The following is a 23,069-nucleotide window of genomic DNA, read 5'->3' on the forward strand; positions in this document are numbered from 1 at the left end:
GCCAGAGAACTATGTGCATACAAAATGGCCTTACTTGAGTGCCAATGTATATGGGCAAATGCGAAGAGGCGTGTGTTGCTAACGTGGTACTGGAGTCATTTTGGCAGCAGCTTTGTTACTTGGGGTGCACTGCAGGCTGTCCATCTAAACCCATCATTACCTGGCACCTATGCTCTGGTGTGATAACCAGAGCAATCTGTGAATGGGCAAAGAGCCATCCTAACAGATGGCTTTGACTGTAGGAAACCAGGAAACCATGGATATACATTAAACATGGGTTCAGAGAGTGTGGGTGTTATCTGGGAACATCAAACCAGCTGTGGGGTTTGAGCTCCTCCATGTACTGTTGAGAACATATGCCATACCCATCATACACACAGGGAGGGTGGGCTAGAGCCAGTTCCCACAGTTCTGATGAACTTTGTAGGGATTGCTTGGATGGGCATGGGCTCCTGCTACAGATGACTCTCATGTTTTGCAATGGACTTCAAATTAGTGTTAGAACGACAAAGCATGAAGCTTAAGGATGCCGTTCATAGAATCATAGAATGGCTTGGATTGGAAGGGACCTTCAAGATCACCTAGTTCCAACCGCCTCCTACTAGACCAGATTGTTCAGAGCCCCATCCAGCCTGGCTTTGAACGCTGCCAGGAATGGGTCATCCACAGCATCTCTGGGCCACCTGTCCCATTGCCTCACCACCATCACGGTAAAGAGTTTTTTCCTAATATCTAATGTAAACCTACTCTTTCAGTTTGAAAGTAGTCCTGTGACTTTGTGCCCTTTTAAGCAGTCTCTCCATCTTTCTCATATGCTCCCCTCAGGTACTGGAATGACACAATTAGATCACTCCAAAGCCTTCTTTTTACCAGGCTGAGCAATTGCAGCTCTCAGTCTTTCCTCATAGCAGAGGTGCTCCAGCCCTCTGATTATCTTGTTGTCCCTCCTCTGGACTCATTCCAACAGGTCCACATCCTTCCTGTGCAGAGGGCCCCAGAACTGGATGCAGAACTGCAGGTGAGGTCTCACCAGAGTGCAGCAGAGGGGCAGAATCCCCTCCCTTACCCTCCTGACCACACTGCTTTTGGTGCAGCCCAGGACACATTTGGCTTTCTGGGTTGCAAGTTGACATTGCCAGGCCAGCCTCTCATCCACCAGCACCCCCAGGTCCTTCCCATCAGGGCTACTCTGGATCTGTTCATTCCCCCAGCCTGGATTGTTACCAGGGACTGCCCTGACCCAGGTGCAGCAATTAATTTACATGCCCACCTCAGGTACTGTCTCACCCAAATTTTAGGTCATGGAGAGGGCTATCCAATCTACCTGACACAACTGTTCTAAGTTTACTAACCTGACACTGATAAATGCTATTGATATGCGCAGAAAGAAATTCAATGCTTATATGAGTGCACTGGATTCTAGAACAGGATTTTAAATGTAAAAAAGTAACAGGAAATGCCAAATATCTCTTGTCAACTCAGGATTTAGTTTGTCAAGTACTTTGAGTACTGAGCAGCCCGTACTATTCTTTTTTGTAACAGCCTGATATTAAACACTCAACTAAAAAGTGGAAATTCCAGGGTTCTTGGCCTCTTCAGTGTACTGAACTGCAGATCCTGACCCCATGAGTCCAGATAAGTGGCTCTCACTATGCTCTAAAGCTGAAGTATAGCACAGTTTACCATTGTAAGGACACAGAGAACACAAAGAAGCAGGGACTCCAGGAACTCCTCATCACCAGTTATTTTCACAGTGCCTTTTAGTGCTTCCCCATATACAGAAGGGGCATGTGGACAATGTCTCTGTTAGTGTCTAAAATTAGAATGTATCTAAAACCAAACCAAACAAAAGGGCTATATTCCCATCACCTAACGCCACCTAAATTTCACTGTGTCTTCTGTGCTCCATTTTCTGGCTGTGAGTTTTCTGAAGCATGTACTCAATGGAAATTTTAGCCTAATTGGAATTTAAGCTGCCTGCAAATAGCCCCAAGGCAGCACCAGCAGAATTTAGGGGAGATTGTCTAGCTTCAGTGAATCTGTGCAAATACACAGAGCCCTGGAATTCTTTTGCTGATGCAAGGAGCTGGGCAGGATGCAGAAATGCTGCAGGAGTCCAAATCCATCTCCTGTTCTCTTTCTGCTCCCTGAGCACAGGAAGAGAGTGTGGCAGGATGGGCAAACATATGTCTGGGAATGTGGTGCTCTGTGCTGGCAACACAGAGCTTCAGAGGATATTACATGTGTGGGAGTGAAAGAGTGCCTTATTCATGCTTCAGAATTGTCAGTGTGAAATATTGTGATTATCATTTTAGATTTGACATGTATAACTCTGCATTTTTAAGGTTGTTTGAATGTAACCTAAATTACTTTTCCCCTAACTATCTGGTAAGAAGGAAATTCAGCTGTCACAGATAAGAGTAATGATATTTATTAATAGAATTATAATAGAACTTAAATGGGCAGAGTACATCAGGACAGGAGATCACAGTCCTTTAAGGATTGATTTATCCTTGACTTCTATGAGCCTTTGTTATGCTAATGATAGATACGTATTCCCCAAATCCTTTTGGTCCTTCTGTGCCTTTGATTTCTATATTAACTCTCTTCCCTTGTCACTACATGTTCTTGTTAATTCAGATCAGGTTTTGCAACTTGCATTGTACTTTGCTTTTTTCTTGCCAAAATGGTTTACTGAGTTCTCTAGCAGCTTATGTGCTTTCCCTTCTTTGCTGCATCTCCTGTCAGTGCTTCCAGAAGGGCCCATGGGTGAGCTGCCACCAGCCAGACTCTGATTTCCTGTGGAAAACCTGCACATGGGTTTCCTTTGTTCCTACAACATTCAAGGCAACCAACCTAATTAATCACTCCAAACCTTCATTAATAAATGTAGTTGTGGTAATTTGGGGTAAATATGCTGATGTTTTCTGGACTACTGAATGTTTTATCTAAACATGTAATTTGGTTTTTTAGGCATTTACATAAACATGGCAATTTATGGTAGCCCTGGATGCTATGATTTTGCTGATGTTGAAAATCCTTCACATTTCTAAAGTCAAGATGTGTGTTTAGGTGAATAGTCATGGCCATGGGTGGTTAGCTCACAGCTAGTAAACACTGACCACCATGATTCAAGTCAGTTGCAGCCTCCTTACCAGCTGCAAATGAAAAAGCTCCTTAGAGGTAGTAATGTCTTTAGGGATATAAACAAGAGCAAAATATATAGGTCAATGTAGATTATCATCTGTAAGAATAGACTATTAGAAAGCTATAAGAAAAGCTATGAAGTACAGGACATTTTTCATGAGCTTATTTTAACATAAAAAGGAGGTTGTTTTTCAGGTTTTTTTCCTGAAACAAAATATACTGCTGTAGTGTGTAGCTACTTCCTTGTACTTTGTTCAGTATAGGTATACCTTGAAACATCATGTGCTCTTTCTTGAGACTAGGTATATATGAAACATCAGCAGCATAATTTTGCTCACGTCCTGGGCTCTGAACTCTGATGCAATTAAATATTCATCAGGATAGATACCCTGACTCTAGCTATACTTGTAGCAGCTATGAAAGATTAATTGTGTTATGTTTCTGTTTAAGGGAAGAGGCAAAATGAGAATTTATGCTGAAAATTTCAGGTTTCATGTTTAGAAATTAATGATCCTTATTATGCTTTTTAAGGAGCCTGTAAGATAAATTATCTATATAGAGTTGTATTTTTAATAAAATCATTCTCTTTCAAGAGACCTGTCCCAGCATCTTCCTTTGGGAGTACTTTGCTGTCTTTACCTTGTCATTTCAAAATACACTGTTTCTTAACTGATTGTGCAGCAAAGAACCTGCACACAAACACTAAGGGCATTGCATAACAGAATGGTGAAGTTTTGCAGATCTTATTGTACATTATAAATTCGATTTGTATTTTCTGTTTTGTCAATACTAATATTTTAAATTATATTTTTACCTGAGGGAATAATAGTTTCTTTGAGGCAATTTCTAGTAGAATTCACTTATGCAGCAATATTCCAAAAGAGAAGGGTTAAAGCAGCAACACAGAAATTCCAATTTCTGTCCCTTGCAGGTCCTTTTTTTTTCCCCCTCCTACATTTTCCTCTTACAAAAAGTACCTTCATTATTAATGAAGTTTGGTGTCAGTACCAGTGTGGAATCTGGAGGATAAACTCAATTAGCAAGTTTGAAGTCCTAATCCTTGTAAAGCCAGTATGAATAACAGATGATATTAAGAGGGCACAGTGGATGGTACCTGTTCCAACAATTGCTGTAAATGTGATCTCACTGATTTTGTTTTTCCCTCTGTATTTTACAGAACACATTGACTTAGAAGATCTATTTGGTTTATAATTATTAATGTTAGAAGGATAGAAAACTGTTCAAAAAGATTTGGGGATGGTATGAAATGAAAGCCATTATCTATTCTATTATCAAATTCAGGATTTGCCTAATACATTTGATGATTTTATTTTAAATTATGATTATGCTGCAATTATCACACACTATATTATTTATACATGTAAATACACACACTACATATTTATATATGTATAAATAGGGTTCTTTTCTGAATTTCAGTAATAGATTTTTCTCCAGCTACACTCTCTAGAATTTAGAAAGGAAATTGTGACCGGGCCTACACTCTTAGAACACACAGCAGGATCAGGATCATATCTTTAAACAGATTTCCTGGACCTCCTTAGGTGAGAGAAGGAACAAGCAAGGCCTCAGTTCAAACTCACCATTTGCTTTGTCTTCATCTTGTCTGAAAGAGGTGGCACTTATAATGCATTTTCAGGTCCTTACATGACAGTCAATGGCAGTTGCTTGTGGAGGGATGGAAGGACAAAAGAGCTGAAATTCAATAATCTTTCTGGTTTGAAACAATAATTAGCTATCACACAGCTGTGCTGCCAGTGAGCTGGCTGCTGCAGCAGATTTTCAGTACAGTGATCAGCCCATAAAAAGCTGGGTAACTGGAAGGAAGCTAAAAAGAAAAAAGGAATTTCTGACAGAGGAATTTGGACAAACATAAAGCAAGTAAACATGTCCATTATTATGTATTATAGTGGATGAGACCCTCTATAGACAGAAAAGAGCAGCTTCAGGTTCACAAGCACTGGTCCTCATGGGGTCTTCAATGTCCACAAGATCTGTTGGAGGGAAAACACAGCAGGGCAAGTGCGTTCCTGGAATACATCGAGGATAACTCCCTTCTCCTGGTGCTAGGGAAGCCATTGGGGAGATGCTCTATGCTGGACTTTGTTCTCACCAACAGGGAGGGGCTCGTGGGGAAGGTGAAGCTCAAGGCGAGCCTGGACTGCAGTGAACATGGAGTGATGGAGTTCAAGAGCCTTAGGGCAGGGAGGAGAGTGCACAGCAAGGTCTGGCCTGGACTTCAGGAGAGCAGACTTTGCTCTCTCCAGGGAACTGCTCAGTGGAGTGCAGTAGGACAGAGCCCTGGAAGGCAGAGGGGCCCGATAGACATAGTTAATATTCAAGGATCACCTCACCCAATCATGCATTCCAGTGAAGAGGAAGTTAACACAGTGTCCATGTCAGGAGGCTTGGCATTAGATCTTTAAGGTCCCTTCCAACTCAAACCCTTTTATGAGTCTGCGATTCTATTTTGTATCAGTGAGTTTATCTGGTGTTCTGTTTACTGAGCCAACAGAAATTGCAGTGATGAAGTCAATACCCTGTTGACTTATATTGGGCCTATTTTATTTCATTTAATAATTTTTTATAGTAAACATAGCTTTGTTACTTGACTGTTTTAGGATATACAAAATAAGTGAATTCTATGTTCTGTAATGCTAATTGGTATTGAATTAAATCATCCAGTCATGCTAATGTTCAAAATAAGGTTGAATTTGTATTTTAGGTGCACAAAGGTAGCCAGGGAAGTTTGCAAAAAAAAAAACCAAAAAAACATTATAAAACACCTTTTTTGGTCTAATTACAAGTCGATTGAAATTAATACCTTTTGTATGTCAAAGTCCATCTGCATTTTGCATACAGATACATTTCTCTGTGTTTATGTCTTCTATGCCTTTTGCGGGTTTTTTTTTGCATGTTCATGCTCTTTATGACCACCTTCACTACCCAGATATATATACATTTTTCTGTCCATATATTATAGGCAGTTGTCCACTCCCACTTGTACAATTTTTCAGCATACCAGTGGTAATACAGAACAATTCACCAAAATACTGTCCACAGAATTTCTGGTTTGGGTGGTTTGCCAGCTCAGCCAACATACAAAATTTCAGGAAGTTTCACCTTTTGCATTTCAGGATTATAATGATGAAATTCGCCAGGAGCAGCTGAGAGAGCTTTCATATTTGAATGGTTCTGAGGATTCATCACGTGGACGGGGCATTCGAGGAAGAGGGATCCGTGTGCCACCTGCAGCTCCTTCAAGGTGTGGTAACCTGAGCTATGACATAATAAAAGTTAAAAAAATAAAATAAAATAAAAGACAGTTACATACATATCCTGGTCAGTAAACCATCAGTAAACCAAAACATTTATCTTCTGATAACCAGTGTGGTCTATATTGTTCCAGATTTTCTGATCTATAGGTCACAGAGCTCAGTGAGTGACAACAAATGAGAGCAGATTATGAAGACAGGAAAAGGATATTTCTAAGAGTACTTTTATGCTACTACTAAGGCAGTATGGTCAGTAGCATAAAATATTTGGTCAAAATAATAGTGTAGTCAGAGAAGGCCTCATAATTTAGATGGAACTTTATTTGTCAAGTAATTACTTTTTATACATAGTACAGCTATACTGTGTGTATATACAAATATACCTATATATATAAACTTCATTATATGTTATGTGTTGATGGGTTATTAGTTTTAAGTGAATTTGATTGGCATAATCTAAAAACATTGGGGTGTGAATGTGCCCAAGCATTTTTCATATCTAAATAACATATATCTCTGCTTATTATTAAGGCCAGTGTAAAATCTTAGAACATTCTCTCAGGCTTGTTTTTCCCGGTGAACCCTTAAGAACTTCATTGCCTCAAGTATCTAAGCTACCTAGCTGCTTCCAATCTTCTCTCCATAGAGGTAATTTCAAGATGAGTCCTAAAATATTGACTTTTTTTGGAAGAAATAGGATATGGGGGTACCTTATGTTATGCTGACCAAGGAGTTGTTCAGTAATTGAATGGGCTGATCTTTCCTATGACCTCTGAGGTTTTTCCCTGAGGCCGTCTATCTTGTTTACCATCAGTTGTTCCTACATGAGCTTTTTAATTGGTTGTATGATGCGCTTACACAGAATTTTTTGCAGTTGGCATTCATCACCATCTTCTACTCAAATAGTGTGTGGGCTCAGTCTTCCTTACATTCATGATCTCTGAACAGCTTGACTTAATAATATTTTTTCAGAATGTCACTGCAACAAACTAGCAGATTTTAAATTGGGTTCAAAGCATAACTGGTGGAGTTCTGGCCTCTAATTCCTGCAAAATGCCTAAATGATTTAATCAGTTGCACAGATCCTACGATCATGGATGCCTTCCCTTTTTTCCAGTCAAAAATCCCAGGAGAATATTGAAAAAACCTGTTGAAGCAAGTCCAGAGGAAGACCAAAAAATGGTCAGAGGTCTGGAGCACCTCTCCTTTACGAAGTCAGGCTGAGAGAGCTGAGTTATTCAGCCTGGAGAAGAGAGGGCCCCTGGGATACCTCATTGCAGCCATTCCATGTATAAAGAGGGCTAATAAGAAAGAGAGAGACTTTTTGCTAGTCTTAAGTGAAAAGAGGTTGGACATAGGGAAGAAACACTGGAAAAAGTTGTGCGTGCCCAATCACTGGAAGTGTTCAAGGTCGAGTTGGACATATCTTTCACAATTAGATCTAGTGAAAGTTGTCCCTGCCCAAGGCATGGGGTTTTGACTAGAGGATCTCTGAAGGTCCCTTCCAACACAAACCATTCACTGATTCTGCAAGTCTAAAGTCTGTTACTGAAACTTGTAAGTAAAGTAACAAACATCACAAGCTAATCCAATGGGTTTGGTTGTCTCAGCAGGGAACAAGCCACAGTTCCTACTGCTACAGGAGACCTGAGTTCCATTCACAGTTGTGGATCTGGGTGTCATGCAGGGTTGTTATACCTGGCATTCACAGTCTTCCAAAAAGACTGCACACCCAGGAGCATATTTCTCTGAAGCAAAACTCACAGACTGCTAGCCTGATTTATCCCCCTTCTATTTCATCATATGGTATAGATACAAGTATTTTTAAGCAGTAACAGCTTCTTCTGACTTACTAATTTGTACAGCAAGGGAGATATAGCATAAATAGCCAGGAGGATGTTAAACCTCTTTCCATGCTTGTCTATATGGTCTGTTCTTTCTTTGCGGTGGGGGAAGGTAGAATCCCACACTACCAATCCTTTGTGCTGAACTAAATTAGACAGGAAGAAAAGTTATTCCTCTTCTTTTATATTCTTCCTCTCCTTTGCCTTGACAGTTTCTGCTGTCCTGCAATATCTTCTGCCAATCCATTCTCTCACCCACCAATAAGCATGAAAATGATAGTGATGACTGCTCTTGTAAAATAGTTTGAGAACAACAGACGAGCTTCCTCATTTTCTTCATCTTCTAGAACTGCTTTGGACTAATTCTGCAACCCTGTGAATTGCAATGATTCAGAATTTTATTAGTACGAGCAACAAGAGGATCAGGTGCAAAAGGCACTGGGTAGTTTAAAAATAATGCCTTTCCATAATATGAGTTCTGCCTGAGATATTGCCTAAAAGTGCTTGACATTGTAGCTGCCAAAACCTCAGAGTTACATGATGCTTTAAATAGTAGTAAAAACGTGAGAGCCTTTAGAATGGGGCATGTCCTCCCTCGTTGTACACAGCAGAGTGACCATTCCTTTCTGCTCCCCGCAGGGGCCGTGGGGGTGCCGTTCCCCCGCCGCTGCCTGGACGAGGTGCCCAAGCGCCCCGAGGAGCGCCGGTGACGCGCGGAGCGCTCCCTGTGCCGCCCGTGGCCAGGGGCGTCCCCACGCCTCGAGCCAGGGGCGCCCCGTCCGTGCCGGGGTACAGACCGCCCCCGCCGCCCGCGCACGAGCCCTACGAGGACTATGTAAGTAAATGCCCTCGCTCACAAGGTGTGAGCCAAGCTCTGTCATGGACATGGAGCCCTTCCGAGATGGAATAGTCCAGGCCGAAAGCTCCTCTGTCTCTAACGCTTTTCCCTGCAGGTGAACGACAGTCTGGATGATGCAGTGTGTCTGCAGACCTGTGCTCAGTGATGTGGGTTTGGAGATTTGTTCACAGCTTGCTTATGGATATGAGAGCTCATACTGGATAGTTCTTGGGGTGTCACAAAAGAGCAATACAGATATTGTAAAATTTATATTGTGTACTTCAAGTCAGTTTTTACTGTAACCAAGTTCCTAAGAATAGCAGCTTATATCCTTTGTGAGAAAATGAGGAGGGGGGGAAGGCATGCTGTTGTTTCAAATCCTTTTTATTGCATATTTGTATTCAACACTATGTTACAGATACATAACAAATAGAAATTCAGGTAGTTTTCATGAAAGCTGATACAATGATTCATCTCTAGCCAGGAGCAGTACTAACTGACTGTCACCTTTTCTTATGAGGTGTTAAAAATAATTGTGCTATACACATCAAAGCTTTCAAGTAATCCTCATTAATGTTTCCTCCTGGAACTATCACCATAACAACAGATATCCAAATAGAGAAGAAAATGCTATCAAATGTAATGTCTGAATTTTTCCGGCTATGGCAAGTCCAAGAGTAAGATGAAAATCCAATTTACTCCCTAATCCTACCACCACCAGGGAAAGATGCACTTTTATTCAATTAATAGTCTTCCTAGAACAGAAGAAAGGAAAATTAATCAGAAATTATTTTTTTGTTGTTAAAGTTTCACTCAGCCGTGTGTATTTGTAGTGTCATGGCCACTTCAAATCAGGGATGCACATTGTGTTAATTCTAAGAATCACAACTTTTTTCCCCCCCTTAAGAAGGGGGAAGTCGCTCCTCTATTATTTACTTCAACACAGTTTCCATTAATTAATAAGCTAAAAGTCCTGCTAAGAAATGGAATTTCATAAGTATACACTTCCTTGACAGTGCATTATTGTCTGTTATTATCAAAATGTATGAGACCTTCTTTTCTGTGCAGATACAGAGCCTTTGTAATGTAAAGTCAGGATTATAATTGAAGTAATTTCTTTTTTCATTTACAGTACTAGTAAATGTCCTTGAGTATTAAGCATCACCTAGGGAGCATCTCTTGCACTTTTTCTGGATGGTAAATGTATGAAAAGCAAAATGAGAGAGAAGGTAAGGCAGCTGGGTTATCCAGGTTAGGAAGGCATTCAGCCCGTTCCCCATATTATTGAAATGCCTGCACTCTCAGGAGCACAAAACATAGATGCAATTAAAATAGCCAGTTTAATTTGTGATACATTAGTCCAATAAAAACAAACATATGTGTTTGTGGGTTTTTCCCTCTTCTTAAATAGCAGCAAAAAAGAAGTGCTGCCTTATAGGTCAAAATTCATGTTTTGGAGATCTTCCATCTCCTGTGTCCTTTCAACATCTATATTCCACAACTAGGAACATGTGAGCTTGCTATCATGCACCAGTTTCCAATGAAAATTTCTTGTTATTTTATGGAAGTTTGTAAGTTCAATATAAATAATTTTGGTATCTTATGGGCTGAGATAATGATGATGCTCTGCTGGTAGAAGGAAAAGTTCACTGTAACATATCTGCATATAATATTGAAAATGATGTTTTAGAGAAAATATTTTTATTTTGCGGAAAGTAATCAACACAGTTTTTCTTCCCAAATAAACCATATAATAAATCAGATACTTGGCTGGACACTAAAAGCAAGTGAATCTATTTGTGGGCCTGCAGCAAATGTCATGTATAACTGTTGTTCTTTCCTCCTTAATCCTACAGATGAAAAACTAATTTATAATGAATAATTTATCCAATTTACTTTTTTTTCCTGCTTCTAAGAAACCCAAAAGTGTATTAGAATTTCCTTATGAGGTTATATTTTTCATTTTTGATTACAGTATTTCACACCATTTTTTTCCTACTATTTGCAAGCACCATTGGTTTGATTAGCGGTACAAATGAATGCATTGTCATTGATTGTGAGTATCCATATCCTGTATTTTTGTTTGCTCTAATGAAATGTAGTAACTTGAATGCTGATCTGAAAGTGAATTCAAGAAATAGAATCAAATGGCTACAACAGATTTTTTAAAAATGTTTAGACAGCATTTCCTGAAAAAAAAATCTTTAGCCATTTGCTGAGCACTACTAATCAGAGATTGTATTGACTGTTTGACCTTGAAACTTCTAACTGTTCAAATCGGTTTGGATAAAAAAGCATTTAAAAGTTTGGATTATCCACTGTGTAAATATTTTGAGGTTTCCTGATGGCCTTTCTGAGAATTCATAAAAACAGATGTCTCAAGAAAAGTAAAGTCCTGTCATTGTGGTGAATATATTCATGTCCAACATTTTGAATGTCAGACCTAGCCAGAGGGAAAAACATTCAGAAAAACATTCAACAATCAGAAAAGAGGGCTGGAGCAGGAAGGAGGAGTGATTCACCTCATGCCTTTTTCCTTACTTGCCTTTGAAACTTGCTTTATATTGACTGCAGCCTAGATGGTATCTTAGAGGAACTTCTTAGCCACAGGAAGAGGAGGTACTAACATTAGAAAATACATGCAAAGAGAAAGTAGTTACTTTGTGGACTTTCTTCACTTTAAAAGCAGTTTATTGGGTGTGAATCTGGATGGAGAGTGTAACTGGCAGCTGCCATGCAGCTTTTGGTATCAAGAGGGTTTGTGACCTGGTGTTGTGCTTTAACTGCAGCCACACGCAGGTGCTCACGTCCCTGGCAAGGTCAGGGAGAGACGAAGAAGTGTAAAAGTGAGAAAACTGTTGGGTTTGATAATGGGACCCTGGAAAATGCTAAAGATAGATCCTGAAAATGTTAGGCTTTGTGTTTTCTCAGATCAGTGCACCTGCGTAAGCGGTATGATAAATGATATAATTGTTAGATGTGATGATTGTTTAGTAATTAAATATAATTATTATATAATCACAGGAAGAATCATGAGAAACTACGTTGGGAACTTAAGGGGGCTATGTTTAGCTGAAATCTATGTATACAATAGAACAATATAAGTTTAATAATTAACATGGAAGTTATGTAACGATAGAATATAAAAACCTGTTCCTCTCGAATGTATGGGCGAAATCAGATTCGAGGTGAAAACACCCCTGATTTCCAGAGCTCTTAATAAAGCACCTACATATAATTGCCTATGTGATTATACGTTTCCGAACGCTAACAGGTTGAGACAGGATAGTTGTAGTGGGTTGGCACTGACTGGATGCAAGACATCCACAAAAGCATCTCTATCACTCTTCTCCACAACTGGACAGGGGAGAGAAAATATAATGAAAGATTTATGAGATGAGATGAAAACCAGGAGAGAAATCACTCACCAAAGTGAGTGATACTATCAAGGGAAAAACAGACTCATTTGGGTATGTTAATTGAATTTATTACCAACAAAATCAGACCAGGATAATGAGAAGCAAAATAAGACCTAAAAAACATCTCCCCTCCCAAGCCCCCATCTCCTTCCCAGCTCTTCCCCCTCCCCAGGTGCAGGGAGACAGGGGATGGGGGTTACAGTCAGTTCATCACAGGTTATTTCTGCTGCTGCTCAGAGAAAAGAGTTCTTCACCTGCTCCAGCATGGGCTCCTCTCTCCACAGGTCTGCAGATTCCCTCCAGGAGCCTGCTCCAGCACAGGCCTCCCATGGGGTCACAGCCTCCTCTCAGGCACCCACCTGCTTCAGTGTGGGGCTCCTCCCTGGGCTGCAGGTGGATCTCTGCATCCCCATTGCCCTCCATGGGCTGCAGGGACACAGCTGCCTCACCATGGGCTGCACCAGGGCTCAGTTCTGACACCTGGAGCACCTCCTGCCCCCCCTTCTGCACTCACCTTGGAGTCTGCAGAGCTGTTCCTCTCACATACTCTCACCCCACTCTTCTCTGCCCACAATTACATGGCCTGCTTTTTTTTTCTTCTTCTTTTTAAATATGTTATCACAGAGGTGTTACTGTCAACTCTGGTTGGCCCAGCCTTTGCCAGTGCTGGTTCTGTCCTGGAGCAGGCTGTCTTTGGGTCCAATGAACATGGGAAAGTCTTCTGGCATCTTCTCACAGAAGCTCCCCCTGTAGCCCCCTCTCCCACTACCAAAAGCTGGCCACACAAACCCAATAGCCAAACTGGCTGAATGGCAGATCCCAGGGGTTGTGATCAGTGTCACAGGGTCTAGCTGGAGGCCTGTCACCAGTGGTGTCTGCCAAGGTTCAATACTGAGCCCGGTATTGTTTAAGGTATTCATCAGTGACTTGGATGAAGGAGCAGGGGCCGCCTCAGCAAGTTCACTGGTGACACAAAGCTGGGAGGGGTGACTGATACTCCAGAGGGCTGTGCAGCCCTTCAGAGGGACCTTGACAAGCTGGAGAGATGGGCAGAGAAGAACTGTCTGAATTTCAACAGAGACAAATACAGGGTCCTGCACCTGAGGAAGAATAACGCCAGGCACTAGCACAGAATGAGGGCTGACCTGCTGCAAAGCAGCTCTGGGGAGGAGGACCTGAGGGTCCTCTAAAGGCTAAGGTCTTGTTGGCAACTTGTGAAATAGGCAATAGGCATGGTAGATTGAGTTTAATGATTTATACAGAAGTGAAGAGTACTTGAGTAGGTCTGCTACTATTGAGGCAATAAATAATAGAATCATCAAATAGTAGAACAGCTTGAGTGGGAAGGTCTTACAGATCATCTAGTTCCAAGCGCCCTGCCATGGGGGTTTCTAGACCAGGTTGCTCAAATCCTCATCCAGCCTGACCTTCAACACTTGTAGGATGGGGCAACTTGACTGGGCAAAGGCAGTGTTCTGCACAGTATATTTTGATCTGAGCATCCAGACTTTTCCACTCGAAATTAAAGCTAAATATTAGAAGGGTGCTTAATCCAAATCTAAGCCAAAACTACTGTTGGTTTCTGATCCTGTTTTGGAGGGCAGTTGACTCTGGATCTGTATTTTTTTTCCTTCTGAATCAAAAGCTAGTAATGAACTGTCCAGTGATATTTTTCTTTACATTTTTAGAAGCTATGGTGAGCCTTGCTAAGAGGTCTGATGTGAGTTTTGAAGTGACTTACCACTTGTTCCTTACACCAGATGGAAAGAATTACCAAAATGGAATACATTTGGGACTAAAATACACATTGCTTTTGTATTTTACCTCCACTTGCATTTTCACTCTTGGATAAAAAAGAGGAATTTTGCACAGAAAGCCACTCATCATAATATGAATACTTAGATAAGCTTCTTGCTTTTACAAACAAATATATAATTTGTTTTCAAGGAATAGGCCGGTCTGTCAAGACACTGTGAATCTGTAACAGCTCTTAGGTCTAGGACAGCCAGATTAAAGAGCAATTTTAAATGCAAATATTCTCTCTCACCTCTCAGTTCACTGATCAAACCAGCCAGGCACAGATTCTTGTTATCTTCTGAAATAAGTGGAGAGCAGTGCTTTTACAAAGTCACTGGAAAACAACCACACAATAAGATAGATTGTGCTTTTAACGTCATGCGGTTTTTCCTCTCATTTCAAATTATTTAATACAAAAGCAAATGCCACATTCAACTGTTTATTCAAAGATCAATGAGTTATTTACATTTTTCAATAGTTTTCAAACTGAAACAGCTATGCTCATGCTTATTCAGTGCCAACGTAGACAATGAAAAGACTAACAATAAGAGGCATTTTGTCACGCTTTTAGATTTTAAAAAGAATAATCAACATTTACATGTACCTGCAATCCACAAAATTGCAATTGCGGAGACTTTGCTTAATAATTTAAATGGGAATTCTTAGTGCTTTTAAATCCATTCTGTCTGCCATTCCTGGATGTAGATGGAAACCATATAAAGACCTAAACTTCCTATTCATGGCATGTTTTCTCCTGTGCTACTGCTATAATAAATATGTTAAAGTAAGCAATTTATGTTTTTGAAGCCCATTCCTATAATCACTATAAGTAGGATATTGTCAATGAGAGTGAGGCCTGGACAAGTAAGAAGACTTCTAAGGTTGTTCCAAACCTTAAAATAGTGAAACATATTGGATATAAAAATAGGTAACAGGGGTTACTTTCTTTTTCTTTTTGTTTTCTAAACTGGTATTTCCAAGTTTTAAGATGTAGCACTTATCTATTTCTATGCCTTTTCTGGATGAGAAAAAAAATCAATGAAGAATGTACTGAGACTAAAGATCATTTGAATAACGCTGGAATTATAGACGTGGGAATCTGCATGGCTGAACAACATATTGATTAAATATGATTGATTACCTATTTATGCCCAAGGTGCTTGGAAAAAGTGCTAAGCTCTATTCAGCTTGTATCTGTTGTGACTTGAAAAATCAAATTTTCTTTTTAGTACAAAAGCGATAAACAGGATAATATTTATATTATCTGAAGGACCCTACTGAGGTTTAGAAGGATGCTGTGAGATGAAGGTGTAGTGGATTTATTCAGATTTTGGATAATATTGTCCTTGAAAAGTATAAATATATTTATTGTGAAAAAATCCAGCAACATAAATACAGAGTTAAAGTAATGGCAAGTTTTTTATGTTTTTCTAAGAGCAGAATCCACAGTCAGCACTAAATCTTTAGTGTCTGGGAACCTGCAGGTCTAGACTTTTTTGCTTAGCTGTGCAAACTGAAGTTTGTATCTTATTTGTAGAGATTTTAGACTGAGTAAATAAGGCTTGCCTCATGAGAGCAGAAGAATATCCTGAGAGCAGTGCAGTACTAAAGTGAATACTGCTTTCAGACTCATCCCTGCTGTGAATTTCTCACATATTGATACTGTGGTCTAAATAAATTATATTATTTTCTTGATTTGAATTTATTTGTTTTGATTTTATTGTCTTAATCATAGTTATTCAACAGACTTCACTAATAAAATACATGAAACTCTTATGTCTGTTTATTAATGTTGCAGAAATATTTTTTGTGGAGGATAAGTTCTTCTGTCATCCCCTTCATGCTGTCCTTACTTGGCAGAAATAATTCTCTCCTTGACATTAGTTACCAAGTTTTGAGATGAGAATTATTTTCTGTGCTAGACAGAATATAAAAGAAAATGCTGATGCAGCTGTACATGTTTTAGTATTATAAATGATGTTATTACAAGTACAATGTAATAAATATTTATATTTGTTATATAGAGATCTCAGTGAAGGGCATCTCTCAATTGATGATCCAGCCTGCATATGGTCCTTAAATATTCATAGTGTATGCAATTGTATTCATAAAATCCTGCATTAAAAAATACATGCAGTGTTATTCACAGAGCCAAATTTATCTGCACCATGCAATGCACCATTTGATCATTAACAATGTGATTGTTTAGGAGCCTGTTACCAAAAATACTTATCTGCTGTCACTTAGCTCAGTCACAACTTGTCACTCGGTTATTTATTTGATGGAGAACAGTCTAGATTGGTACAAAATAACTCTACAGCCATTTGCAGGCTAAACATTATCAGTCGACTGTGTTTCCACCCATGTTATCCTTTCCCAACAGACTGTAAAGCAAAAAATAGGTTTTTCGGGTTTTTTTTGACAAACTTATACAAACTTAAAGAATTGCTCTTCAAGACTTGGGACAAGTTTAAATTAATTAGACTTATTGAGAGTTCAGTTGCTATGTGAATTCAGCTCAGTTAGAAGGAAGCCTTGGGTTTTTTCTTTCAATTCTCAAAGTTACTTAACCAGCTGTAGGCCACTGAGGTACTAAAAAGCTGAACAATTTTGGACTTCAAGGTTCATCAGTTTCCAGGGAGACAGACATCTCTGCACTCAGTAAGTGCAGAGACTTCAGCTGTGCCAGACAGCTACAGAAGCTTTGAGCTGTGTTTGCAGGAAGGGCTCTGGAGAGTGAGACACCATGGCACTTAACATTAGCACACCAACATTGCCTCCAGCATGCCTGTTGTTCTTGTGCTTTTCAGTCTAGCCTTTGGTGAATTAGATCAGTGACTTCTTAGTAAAGTAGATATACAGAGTGCTCTTTATATCAATAGACTCCATGTACAGATGACAGAGAACTTTTAGTTTGTGTATTATTTATGAAGAGTTTGCATTATAGCTAAAATTTGAGCTTGATTAATGTAGTAAAATGCACAGTTTAGGGACTGTTTCATGTTAATTGAAAACTTACATGGTTGTTCCAAAACAGTATTTGAGTTTTACTGGAATTTTAGGGCCATGTATTTAAAAACCACTTCCTGTTGTTAGAGCTTTCATCAGAGTTCATCTGTTATTCTGTTTGATACATCTGTGATATTGTCATCTTTCAAAAAATCCTTCTGCATAAAACTGTAGAGATACATATTTAGCAATTGCACTTAAAATAAAAATATTACAGACCACAGTTCAGTTTCATTCACTGATTAATGGGTCTTTTAGCCAGTTGCCTATATCCATACACTTATTGCTTACTCAGGAAAATGGAAGAATAAGAAATGTATCTGATAAAATTAAAGGCCCAAACAGAAGCCTTGCATGCCTGTATCCTTTTTCCCTTATTGTATTTGTTGCATTTGCAGCTCTGAATTTCAGTTATATATAGGAAGAAAAAGGTTTGTGCTGGATGAATTATCTCATGGATTGGCACAACAACACCTCCCCAGCAATGTGCCTGTTCTTTCTGGGTATTTAAGGAAGGCTCAACTATATATATGAGCTTTTATTCTCATAGACCTAGGAATGTATGTATATACGCTGAGTGGATATTGTTATAGACAAACCTGACTAAAGCTGTGCCTAGAACTCAGGATATCTGCTGATTACCCTGCAGCTTCTTCCCCAGCAGCATCATGTGAGATGCAGATATATGTGTGTATATATATATATATATATATCATCTGTAGCTACATCACAGAAAAATATGGTCCATTTCTTACAGTTCATCTGTTTATAACAACTTGATGCTGCACAGAGCTCCTCTACAGCAAGCAACATGCATGAGGAACTACATAAGGAATCAGTCTGAAGGTTCAGAGACATAAAAATTAAAGCATTTATCTTCTTTTGTAACAATACAATTTGGGGAAAAAATGTAAATATAGGAAGAAAAAAAATACTAGCCAATGTCCTAAAGGAGTGAGTTAAAAGAGTAGTTTGACTTGTGCAATCAGATGGACTGGATAAAGGACACTCTTGTTTAGCAATGATGGTATTAAAGTGACTGGAATATTCATAGAAATACCTCTGTCATATGGGTAGACCATTGAAGTTCTCAAACATTCTCATTTTTTAAACAATTTAATTAGTTATATTTTCTCAAAGGTGCAGACTTAGTGTACCTCTTAAAACTGCAGCAAAAACATTGTGAGAATTGATTTTGTTATGAAACACAGTACCTTGAGTTTCAGCTATAGGACTCTTAGAGAGTGCAGCAATCACTAGAAAAGGGAGATGGATTATAAAAGCTCCGGGACAGTAAAGTAAAAGACTAGAGATGAAAAATGTTCTTTCTCCATACAGGCCTGTTTTTTTCATTACGAAATTATGGTTGCGTGCATTTTAATAGCTTTTACAATCACTGTAAGTGCTGTTACTCATAGATACCTATTGTTGTTTTGTAGCTCTTGTTATGGTGTAAAAATTTGTGGAGTGCCACGTTTGAAATCATAGAGTGCAGTGGGGCTTTATTCAGTGAGATTATATAAATAAATGCTTCTTATATAGCAGGATCATAAGAATACAGGGACCCAAGCATGACCCTGTACTACTTCGTGCAATAACATCAAACCACATTTAAATATTTCTTAAAATCAGTATATCTGTGTAAGTACATGACATTATGTATAAGTTCCTGAAAAGGTGCTTGAGTTGTAGCTTTGGTGTTCATACTATCCTCCAACTCTTTCTGCGTCAGTTAGTGAGGTTCTGTAATGAAGATATTAATAAACCATTAGATAATATACTAACATGAATTCTTTTGATTACCCAGTCTCTGTCAGATACAAATTATTTAAGTCTAAATGGGAACACAGAAGCCTAAAGTTTAGAAACTCCATATTGTGATATCTTTTATTTGGATTTTCGAGTCCCTCATAATTGTCTCTAACTGTTCAGCCTTGCAGCTTCTGACATCCAAATTTTTAGAAAGGTGAAGTGAAAAGAAAAAAATCAAACAACCAGATATAGCAAAGTGAGTCTTATTTAGGGCAAATATATAAAATAATGTACTATACTGAAGTATTTTAATATTTATCTTCATACTTTAGTTTCTTTTACTAGGTATTAGAATCACACTACTTTTCCCAGTTCCTTTTCTCAGTTCTTTCCTTTTTCTACCCAGAAAACCTCAAAAAATCACATCATGTACACTGCTTACTAATCTTTCTGAGGACTAAACTGTAAAACAAGCAGATATACATTTGAACAGTGCATATTTGGGTACTGTAAAAATAAATTGTCCAAGTCTCATGCTTCACCATTTTACTCAAGGTGGATCACTACAATGTAATGTAGCCCATGAATTTCTCTTTATTAGGACTTTTCATATGTGTACCAATGCTCACACATGCTGCAGCAGGAAGTTTTCTGAAAAAAATAATGTATTTAAAAGAAAATACATTGGAATTCAAACTGTATTTCTTTCTATTTTAGCAACCAGTTGCCATCAATCATTTTACTTTTTGGACAAACAGTGTTTGCACAATTTAACTGACATGCAGAATTAAGATGCATGCTTCTTTCTTTTGATACAAATTGTATTTTAAGAATAGATAATTTCCTTTGCCTTACCTGTTTGCAAAAAAAAGATTCAGAATTAGTCTTGGTTTGCTTTGTTTTTCTGAACAAAATTGTTCATATATGCAAAAGCTTAATGGGTTATTTTAGTTGTATTTAGCTATAAATAACAATGAAATAATAAGTGTTTATAAACGAAAATTAGTTTTGGAAATTGGGATTGGCAAGTATTTTGACACAACTGCACCACTTAACAGATGATATGGAAATAAAGAAAAATATCATAAACAAATGCAGGTAAATCAAGTTTATGTAAATCAGGCTGTAAAGGAGATGCAGAAGGGATCTCTGTTTCATTACTAGTTAAATTTTGCCAAATTTAGGTGTGGACACTGCAGCTCAGAGAATGAGAAAAATAAAAATAAGAAAAAACCACAGAATCACTGAAATGCAGTTGTTGAGCCTGAGTGCATCTATCAAATAAATTAGAAGCAGCAAAACTTTGGTCATTTTTCACTTTCCTTGAACAGCCATTTTCCTTTCTTGCAAGGCCACCTTTCATGCAAACACCCTAAACAAATAAATCCAAAAAGCCATTTGGAGCTTTTCTAATTTATTACTTTTGAGGTGCCTATTACATGTCACCATTTTTGTAAAAGCAACAAAAGTGGCTTGTGTGTGCTAAACACAGCAAAAGCAGGGGAAAAAAGTTAATTTTCATAGAGTTTTATTCATTTCACTCGGGTTCCAATTGTTATTTTCGAAGGATAAAAAAATCTCCCATGCAAGAGTGTGTCTTTTATTTGCATAGTGTTGTTGTCTATAGTTGTGATGTATATTTACAAGTGAGGTTACTACATTGGTAGCTGTAGCCAGGAACTGTATGGCTGAATCAGTGCTTAGAATCATAGAATCATTAAGGTTGGAGAAGACCTTCAAGGTCATCAAATGCAATCTTTGACCAAACACCACCTGGTCAATGAAATCATAGCACTGAGTGCCATGATCAGCTGTTTCTTGAACACTTTCAGGGACACTGACTTTGGCACTTCCCTGAGCAGCCCACTGCAATGCTTGACAGCCCTTTCATTACGTGAATTGTTTCTGTTTCCATCAACAGTGCAGTGTCAAGGGGAGTGAGAGTGTTCTCCTTGGGCAGAAATACTTTGCAGTCCAGGAGTATCCACTTAAGTTGGGAGCATCAGGAATGAAGTAGAGGAAAAACTGCAAGTCAGTGTCTCACATATTGGATGAATTAAATCCTGGATTAAAAAAAAAACAAAAGTGAAGGGACTACCTTTATTCCAGTCTTCTAGATTCTGTTTTAAAGATTCAAGCTCTTGCAGAATGCCTACAGAAGTAATGTGCCCACCTGTCCACTACAGCAGGCTCAGTTCTGGGGGCAGGACTTGTGTTCCTGTGAACCAAACAAGGGCACCTAAGTGGAGAGGATCAAGAGTCATTCAATGTTCTGCTGTCATCCTTTCCAAAAGGACAACTAAAGGGTACTAAGCAGTACAGCACTGTGGGTACCTTTCTGAATTCTCTACGTTTTCCTGTATATTTGTCAAGAAAGTATATTAATCTTGGATGTCACCAATTCCTGTATGTTTCCTTTGTTTATCCAGGATTCAGAAAATTTGATCCTGGATCCAAAAAAGATCCTAAATGACACAACATTTGCACACGAAGCAGGCTTCTAAGTCCTTAAATTACTTCTGAACAGAGGATTTAAATTCTAAATAACTTAGATTATTTTTATATGCTGTTCATTTTGTAGAAAACTTACAGGGAAGGGGGAAAAATTATTTTAGCTTTAAAAAAAATCCTACTAATCTGTTTTGGCAAATCTATGACCTTTCTAAGAGGAAGGTATACTACACTGTGGCAAAGAGGCAATACTGTTTTGACAGTCCTTGACTGAATGTGGATGTTGAGATAAAATTCAGTTTTGAAAGAAAGGCCCTACTTTTTTAAAGGCTCTACTTTCTTTCCTCTGGACCTCAGTAGTTGTGTACAGAGTACATAGTCATTTGTTGTTTGTGTTGGAGGAAGGGAATTGGTACAAAGAACTAAGTTTCCACTCTGTTTAGAAAATGCCAGCTCATCCATTCTTGATCAGAATATTTGAGGATAAGCAAACAGGTCACTGAATAAAGTCTGAGAAACTCTTTAACATTCTGTAGAGCAGAAATAATTAATGAAAGCTGAAAGCTCTTAAAATAAACTTCCCATCTTAAGTAACATGAGGCTTTTCCCTCCCTATATGGGGGAAAATCTCATTGAACAATTTCCTTTTGAGCTTTGTATCCGTGTTGCCACAGTAGTATGAGTGTACAAATTTGTATGACTTAGGTGTTGAGTAGCTATGACATAAAACTAGGACATTATTTTGGGGAGGAAATTGCCTTTAAGAATTTTTCATGTATTTTCCATTATCTCAAAATGATGATGTAATAATTTGTTTTGTAAAGAACACTTTAGCTCTTCTGCAAGTACTGGTTAATTTTACGCTGTAAGTTTCATTACTGTAGGTTGTATTCTTGAACTGTCCTTAGATTTGTTGACCTTCTTAGAAAAATAAAATAAAAAAATCTAAGCATATAGTTTGATTCTAAGTTCAAAGCATTATGAATGTAATGCTTATTTATTTCTTGACATCTGCCTGATGTGGCCTATAATTTTAAGATTGCTTTATATTTTCCTTATTAAGGGAAAAAAATTCAGAAAGTCATTGTAAAATATTCCGAAAAGAGAGAAAATGTTGCTGTAGCCTACTTCATCCACTGAGAGGAAGAGAATATAGAGGTAAAGAAACTGAGCACTAAATTAAGAAAATCAGCAGGATTCACTGGATTGTTGTTTAATCATCAGAGTGCTTAAGACTGTATTTATATATACTATCTGTTTGACTCTTCGAGATAAGGATATTGTATATTGGCAGGTAGTCGTGTAAGCCTGATTTCATCTCCTGAGTGGAGTTCAGAAGTGTAAACAATGTAATAAGGCAAAAAATCCGTAGATGAATCACTGCTAATCCAAAGTGGCTATTCTGAAAAAAAAAATGAGAAAAGTGAGAACAGTTGTATTTCTTTCTAGCTATTTCCAAGAAAATTACTGCTGGGAGGGCTGAAGCAGGCTTTGGTACTCTGAGATACTCCTAGGT

The 23,069-nt window shown here is 38.4% G+C and overlaps 1 protein-coding gene across 4 annotated transcripts in view; it reads left to right on the plus strand.

The window, feature by feature from the left end:
• Positions 1–23,069, plus strand: part of KHDRBS2 (KH RNA binding domain containing, signal transduction associated 2) — a 324,004-nt gene that overhangs the window by 204,194 nt on the left and 96,741 nt on the right. For all 4 annotated transcript variants that reach the window (XR_004060582.1, XR_004060581.1, XR_004060583.1 and 1 more), the window contains exons 5-6: positions 6,306–6,433; positions 8,927–9,122. Coding sequence is in view for 1 of the 4 variants with exons in the window: in XM_030944729.1 (XP_030800589.1) it covers positions 6,306–6,433; positions 8,927–9,122 (324 nt within the window). In the remaining 3 variants the exon portion in view is untranslated. The remainder of the gene's footprint in view (positions 1–6,305; positions 6,434–8,926; positions 9,123–23,069) is intronic.

This window comes from Camarhynchus parvulus, chromosome 3, assembly GCF_901933205.1.
Source record: "Camarhynchus parvulus chromosome 3, STF_HiC, whole genome shotgun sequence".
In the NCBI taxonomy this organism is placed as follows: Eukaryota; Metazoa; Chordata; class Aves; order Passeriformes; family Thraupidae; genus Camarhynchus; species Camarhynchus parvulus.